This window comes from Styela clava, chromosome 12 (genome assembly GCF_964204865.1).
Source record: "Styela clava chromosome 12, kaStyClav1.hap1.2, whole genome shotgun sequence".
In the NCBI taxonomy this organism is placed as follows: domain Eukaryota; kingdom Metazoa; phylum Chordata; class Ascidiacea; order Stolidobranchia; family Styelidae; genus Styela; species Styela clava.
In genome coordinates this window covers 8,099,283-8,107,703 of record NC_135261.1, presented here as the reverse complement: position 1 = coordinate 8,107,703, position 8,421 = coordinate 8,099,283, and the positions used below count along the sequence as shown (strand labels likewise).

General features: G+C 33.7%; 1 protein-coding gene across 1 annotated transcript; it reads left to right on the top strand.

Annotated features, from left to right (window-relative positions):
• Positions 1 to 3,795: 3,795 nt before the first annotated feature.
• LOC120330270 (arylalkylamine N-acetyltransferase 1-like) lies at positions 3,796 to 6,161 on the top strand. Its single transcript, XM_039397151.2, has 4 exons — positions 3,796 to 4,002; positions 4,637 to 4,795; positions 4,950 to 5,077; positions 5,751 to 6,161. The coding sequence occupies exons 1-4, from the start codon at positions 3,844 to 3,846 to the stop codon at positions 5,968 to 5,970; spliced, it is 666 nt and encodes a 221-aa protein (XP_039253085.2). The 5' UTR covers positions 3,796 to 3,843; the 3' UTR covers positions 5,971 to 6,161.
• Positions 6,162 to 8,421: the final 2,260 nt, after the last annotated feature.

The window sequence follows — 8,421 nt, the reverse complement described above, 5'->3', positions numbered from 1 at the left end:
GATGTGTTTCTATATCATTGCCATTATATTATATAGCTGCATCGTATCAGACGACGACGGCGTATTCCAATTCAAAATCGCACTATACAAAAAACCCTATTACTATCACGTCCATCGCAAAAACCCAAGAACTCCAGATAAAATCAATCGACTTGTTCTGGACTTGACGGTTACCATCTGGTTACACCATATACCATTCAAGTGTAGAAGCTTTTTGCTGAAGAGGGTCAATTTGAAACAGAAAAAAATCACTTAAAAATTATTTTCGAATAGACACAATTATTACATCACGAAGACACTTACGTGTTGGCCGCAATTTAGTATCAGTTCTGGTGTTTTCGTAGAAATTGATTTTTTGAGATGAACAATGGGAATGAAACTATCAAAAAATAAGATTTAGTCGATTATTTTCGTTCAAAATGAAACATTTACCTCATATCTCCAAATAAGACCCAGAATAAATATCAAATGTACGCCAGCGCATTGTAGTGCAATGAACGTGAAAACAATCTACTTTACCAATGCGTACTATTTTGAAAATAATTTGAAATAAATCATTACCAAAAAAAAGCGAAAGAGAGAAGTCGTAATTTCACGACGACGTACTCAAATTGCCGTTAAATAAATACCCTGTGTTTCTATCACATTCCTGTAAAAATTTAACGTGTTGCTGAGAAAATTAATATCACTTTAGACAGTTTTACATGCTGTGGTGGGATTTAGAATTTTAGGAACGGGTTTCCTTGTGTATCAAACTATCTAACAACAAGTTCCTTACATAATTTATTATCAATAAAGATTAAAACTCAGTTTGCTCTACCAAGATATCTATATCGGTGACCGTACATTTCAACCCACGTACATTTAAACCCATACATTTGCACCCATATATCCGCGGGTTCATATCTATTGTGCAATTGTCGTGGGTTCAAATGTAAAGGAACCATCTATCTATATCAGGGGTCACCAACCTTTATGAAGCAGCGGGCTACTTTCTGAGTACCGATTAAGCCAAGAGCACTTTTCTGAAAAGCCAATTTAATATTAAATAATGGTATTTAGCCATGAAGACATTGATCATGTTAATTATTCAATAAATTATCAACAGCAGTTGTGCTAACAAATGTTATATTTCACAAAACATTTAACAAATCATGAACATCATATTTTTAACGAAGACCAAATCTGGTGTATTCCTCCTCGGTACGTGGGAAACCTGGTATTGCATGTTCTCCACCCTTGTGTTGTACTCTGGTTTAGTGAGTCTTGCAAGTGTTTATTCAGTGTTTGTTCTTGATGAAGTTCATATAATAAAAGGCTGATTCACAAAGGTAAGTTGAACAAAACAAGCTTGCGACCATCGAAGCTGCTGTTCATACACCACGGCATTTTCTATGTCAACTCGAACCCTAAAATGTGACATGCACTAAATGGCTTTGAGGTGGAGATGATTTAGCAGTGTTACAATTACAATTTTAAGCTCCATCTGTCGCATCAAGGCTGTACGCTGCTCAATAATGCTTGACATATCCAAGTTCCATTAAAAAGGTTAGAAATGTACGACGCGCATGGCTCCAGCTGACCCAGTGTGTGTGATGTCACAATTGGAATGACCCGTAATATTACCGATGTCATAAATAGAAAAGGTTGACCGTAACAAAAATTAATATATTTTCATATAAGGTTTAAACAAAAATAGCAAGAATAAAATCAATAGATGTAGCTTACTGATAATCGTCGTTATTTGAAAGCAGACCTGCGGGCGACTCATGCCGTCCTTGCGGACGACTCGCTGCCCGCGGGCAACTGGTTGGTGATCCCTGATCTATATCATATCCAACGAAGGATTTTTGACTGCCCAATTGTCCTTGCTGGGCGCATTATCAAATCGGCTTCGTCACACAACTATAACGCATTGTCTACTCGTTCCGTCTCGTTTAACATGACTCGCCCTTTATTTCACCTAAGTATAGTTTATTGTAGCGGGAAGTCGAAACCCCCGCGGCAAAGTTTTATTTGCCCCTCACACAGCGGTTAGTGTTTGAAAAATATATTTTACGTGCTCGTAAATGCCAGACAGAGTCCAGGCATCGTGCAGCCATTACTTTTACAAGTCTCTCTGAAGCTTTTGAAATTTAAAAAAACTACCGGTAAATATGCTATAAATCTTGCCTGAACGAAACACCGAGGGTAGCGATACTGTATTCGTTGAGTAAGAACAGATGAGAGAGATATGTGGCTTGAGCATCGATAATATAGTTAATTATATCAAATCGTTTTCTATTGGCAAAAAACTGAAAGTCTACATTAGTAAACTAAAATATAGAATTATTCAGCATGAGTTGTGTGAATCGTTTAAAATTTAGATTTGTCTCGCATGTACACAAAAGCCCCATTGATTGGTTTAGATCTTGATATCGGTTCAAATAATTAATGAGTCGCAATTTTAATAAATATGCCTTCTGATAAATATGTGTAGTAAAGGGAAACAAACCAAAATGTGCTTGTGGTAACCGAAAAATATTATGTCCCAAAATATTGCCTAAGGTTAATACACGCATGCCCTCAAATAAACTGTGATGTTAAATGCCAATCATTCGAACCTCACATGTGCATTATCTAGAACTGAACTTATGTGTTTTGGTCGATAAGATCCGGTGTCCAAAATTCTATGTTTTGTCTTATTGAGAAATTTGGTCATAAAATATTTACCATAGTTGCTATCAAAAATATTTCTACAGTTATAGAGCCAGTTCATGAAGATGAGTTAATTAATGAGTTAAATAATACTAAAAAATGTTGGATGAAAGTGTTAAGAAAATACTTAATTACGATGCATTAGTTCTACGAGATGTCACGCCATAATGCCCATTCCAGTCACGAGAGGACGTGTCCCAATGCACTCCCCTCAGTATGCTAATGGGCAGGAATACTTCACAAATTGATTTACGTAGAAGAATATGATTTGCGATGGAATTGCGTAAAATTACTGCACGGATGGGTTAACGCTCTCTTCTCTTTCTATGTCTTTATACACTTCGTTTGTTTTCGGTTATGCGAGCATGTGTAACGTCTGAACAATTGCCCACAAAGGCGCAATGAGGAAGAGTTTGTAAAAAGTCAGACTGAACGTATGATACAACTGTCTTTATCTATTTTTGTGAGAAATATTTGCATAGTTCCACAGCGTACTTACCCAGCAAACATGAGAGATATCTGATTTCCTGCTGAGAAATCCTTGTTAACGTTTACTTGCTGGTGAAAGTTTAGGGATAAATTGGTAATTTTACCTAATGTTTATAAAAATTCAGAAAAGGACTAAAAATAACTAATTACAAAGTTCTCGAAATTGGAATTTAAGTCTAACTCATCAAATGAGTATCGATCGCTAAATACTTATATAATTTATTATAACTCACATTATATAAGAATAGTCTCTGAGGACATATTTGTGGTAGCACAAACGTATATAAGCGTTGTTAAGGGAGAGCATCGTCCGGATCAGTGTCGTTTTGACCCGTCTTATATACAACTAGTAACACGATACAAATGATAAATATATGTACTGGGTATAAAACTACTCATTACACATATAACAGCGTATAACGAATTTTTTATTTACTCAACTTTCACTGTGCTAACAATGCAATATTAACTAACAGTACTCAGATGTCAAGGAAAGCATACATGATCCCTCAGTTTTGCGATTATGATTACATGAGATGAATACTCAGAATATCTTATATAAAAGAATACATCAGAATATCAGATTCCAATTTGTGTTAAAATATATAACTGTTATAATGTATTCAGTTTTGAATAAAATAATTATCAAGCAATAAAATGTCTGAGGAAGAGTACGATTATCGTATACTAGAAGAATGTGATTGTGAAGTCATCACTGCTTTTATGGTTAAGCATTTTGTTGGCGAAGAACCTATATCTACACATCTACAGTTGTCGCCCGAGGAGGGAGAAATGCTATTTGGTCCATATGTAAAGGTAATATGACTATTTTTGCCGTAGAAACAACCGAAGTATGTGAACAAAAATGGCGGACACCGGAACGTAGTATGTGTACCAGGTTAGGGTGAGACCATAATTTTAGGTACAAATACTATGGGAGTCACTTGGACTCATAAGAGAACTAAAATAAGGAAAATTGAAATAAAATTATCGCCTAACCAGGTACACATACTACGTTCCTGTGTCCGCCATCTTGGTTCACATACTTCGTGATTAAAGAAAAAAATTCGTTCAAACATACAATTTCGTTGTTTTATAGAAATTATATATATGGGCGGCATTTGATGGAATGGAACATCTGGAAATTTAAATTAGAGTGTGACGAACTTTATTACCATATTTTGCATATACTAAAAATAGAATATTCTCATATATAAAATGCCCGTTAGCACAATGTCAATGACATTGAATTTAGTCTGATGATAGAAGAATAAAATTAACCTGTTTTTGCCCATATAAGTGTGTTTAAAATTACAGTTTACGTTCGTAAATAATATAGCATAAATTATGGTTATCTGTATAACAACGTCGTCGAAATGCACTATGACTGCATTCTCAATACAATCACGGTATTAATTAATTTCGATCAATTCTGACTCTCGTTCACCAGAATGCTCTGTGGCAAAAAGTAAGCATCGGAGTATATGACAAGGCGACTGGCGAACTTGTCGGAATCAGAATCAACTTTCTTGGAGAAAACCAAGATAAACTACAACCACTGCCTTATAACATGGAGGAAGCGCCCCTCAATGTTCAACAGTTTGACCAGGTAAAATATTTTATATGTATTTGAGACTTATTATAGCTAATGTTTGAATGAATAGCACTGACTCTTTCAGTACACATAGCGTGGAGGATTATTTTACTCCATACAAATCCATTTTCTGTTTCAAAACAATTGACCCTCAGAAAAAAATGTTTAGATTCTGATTTATTTATTCGGAACTGACATGGCAAAGTCGTTGGGTACTTCCAACTATATGGAATTATTCTTGGTAGCTGTGAGACAGGATTACGGAAAAAAGGGAATTACCACTGAACTTTATAAAAGGTGAGAAAAAGTTAATCACACGAGAAGTCATCTTGAAATTTGTCGGAAAAAAGTCCTGACATTTCTACTTGATACAAGTATCACAAACACTAAGTCACCCCGTTAATAAAAATCACCAAATTTGTAAACTAGATTAAACTAAATTTATTTTGAAAATGTACCTTTGCGCAATGTATTTTTAATTATATTTATAAACAAATACTATAGATCAATAATTGTGAACTGGCAGGAAGTTTTAAAACTTGTATAATGTTCGACTTCAGCTTTTTTCGAAATCATATTGATAAACTCTGAAGGAATTCGTTTTTATTACTTTTTCATGTCAATAAAAATAAAATATGAATAAAAGAAATGAAGTTGTTTGTCGAAACAAGGTATCAAATAATAATAAATGATTTTTTCTACGTTTTATTTCAAGAGAATAAATTTAAATTTTGGAATTCAATTTGAAGCGAATATAAATAAGTAGGAATCCATACTTTCTGCTAAAATAATTTTTTTATACCAATCAGAATTCCATAACTTTTCCATTGATACATCACGTTCACTGCAAAATGGTTAAACTAAAATTTACCATTTTCATCATAATGAAAGATATGTCTTTGATAAAGTGTCCTAATTATTCTAATAAATTACTCTCTTGTAGCAAAGCTCTGATGTCTTGTATTCGCAGGTCGGAAAAAATTGCCAGAAGTCGGGGTATAGACATCTTGCCTGTTGCCTGCACAAGTGCCTACACCTTGAAAACTACAACTAAGCTTGGTTGGAAAGCCCAGAAGCATGTCAACTACGCCGATTACGTTGATCCCCTGACAAATAAGAACATTTTGGAGAATATGAAAAAACCTCACGTTGTGCTAACAGTGTTGAACAAATCGTTGAAATACGACTAATCGCAAAATAATCGCCGGAATAAATTTGTATAAATAAAATTGTATTACGTTTACTAATAATAATATGTTGCGGCTTTCGAACTGGAATCATTTGAAATCGATATTGTATATTATTGTTTATATGATTGATTAAATATTTCTCATTGCTATAAGGGGAACGTTTCGATAAAAATATAAGATATTAATTTCCATATATTGCTTATATATAGAGAATAATGAAGCACTACGTACTTTTTCGATAATGTAGTCCCAAAACGTGGCGATGGAAATTTTCACTTTCGACCATTGTTTAATCACAAACTTACGTTTTTCTGAAAGCGTAGATTTAGTTTACCATACTAACCTCATTTGGGGAAGCAGTGACTATATTTTGGTGTAATATATATAACCTCCTATTGCAGGGATGGCGAACCACTGACCCGCGGGTCACAAAGTGAACCACCGCGTTTTATTAGTGACCCGCCCACAATGCCGTTGAGAAAACAAAATCTTACAGTCTTGAAATAAAAACCTAGAAATCTGAAATAACAACGGGGTAGTGTAAAATGGCCTTACTGTAGTTGAAAGCTGATCAAAAAATATAACACTATCAGAGTGCGGAAGTTTCTTATAGATACAAACATTGATTAAATATGTGACCCACTCTCTTCTGTTCCGCGATAAAAATATAATTTTTGACCCACTCATTGAAAAAGGATCGTCATCCCTGTGACCTATTGTAAGGAAAGCATTTTCTTTCTTGCGGAAAATTAAAAAATATTTGTTTTAAATGAAATCAATGTAATGGTTTTCTGTAATGACATTCGAAGTAATTTAATCGTCATCTCTAAAATAATTACTCGAATTATTTAAATTTATGATAATGTTCGAATACGACCTGAAATTATTTCTTGTCCGAAGTATCTAAATAAATAACTAACAAAGAAACAAGTCTTACACAGATTACATAATATTGTAGGCATACTTGTAGCTGTGAATAGATAGATAGGCTATTTTGCAAACTTTATAATACACGCAAATTAAATATGGAGATTTTGTATAGCGAACAAATCCTTTTAAAAAGTTTAAAACATGAAAAATATCATGCGCCCGCTCATTAGCACACACAAACACAAAATACAAAGATCACAAACCCAGTTAAATGAGGCTCGGGCCAGAAATAAACAAACAACAATACGCGAATGTATGGAACTTTCGGGCTGTTATACTTTTAAAATACTTGAGCTAATAATGATCAATTCAATATACGCCTTAATTTTAATGTCTTGAATGTATGGAAATATAAAATTCAATTTTCAACTATTATGAAACTTAGTTTAATATTGAAGATGAATGAGGTATTCGGATGTAACAGTCGTATTTATATATATATATATATATAAACTGTAAAAAACAAAAAATTTAAAAATAACGTATAATCTCTGCCATCTGTATTTATCTATTGAGCAATATTAATCATATAGCCCAAAGTCTAGACTTGCTACAATCGGTTAGATCTGAAATATACATGATATCATATCATATTGTACCACTCTTCTGTGAAGACACACTATGACTGGAGGTGGATGGAAAATAATTTTTAAAGTCGTGTTTTTGTCACTATGAAACAATTTTGTGATGGGTAATGTGTACTTTATGCTTTTCAAAGTTCCTGAACATGTGGACCTGAGGAATGAAGGCAAAAGGCCAACTCTTCTTTTCCATCTCTGCTTGATTGTTCTTGAAATACTGAAACAAAACAAAAAATAATGTTTGCTAAACTCGCTTCAGCGAACTGCAGCTCCCAAAATTGCAGCGAGTGGTATCTACCAGTAACAGTTATTTTACAATAGAGGCAGACACTACGTAACAGAAAGTACACAACCAGTGCGCCAGTTATTTTGGGGGGATGTCTTATATATTCATCTATCAAAAACAAAATTATAAAGTAGAAAAATACGAGATTTTTAAATATACAAAATATGATACCGATATCTATTTACTTATAAATAGCACGTTTTTATCTCAAATAACTGCAAAACATAGGTTATCAATCATAAAACGTGTAGAGGAGATTTCATACTATCGACTACCGTGTTTCCCCTAAAACAAGACAGTGTCCTCTTTCAATTTTCTTTCGAAAAATAACACTAGGACTTATTTTCGGGGAATGTCTTTCATTTTCATTTATCTAAAACTAAATTACAAAGTAGAGAAATACGAGATATAAAGATAAAAATATGAAAACCGATATCCATTTACTTAAACAACACGTTTTCCTCTCTCACACGTTTTAGATGAATCATTTAAACGTGTTGGAGGGATTTCTTGCTATCGACTGGGTCAGAAAAAAAAATCGTGCTATTCACTAGGTCTTATTTTAAGAGGAAGGCTTATATTAAAATCATTCTTAAAATTCAGGCTAGGTCTTATTTTCAGGGAAACACGGTAAGTAAAAAAGAATCCGTTTTA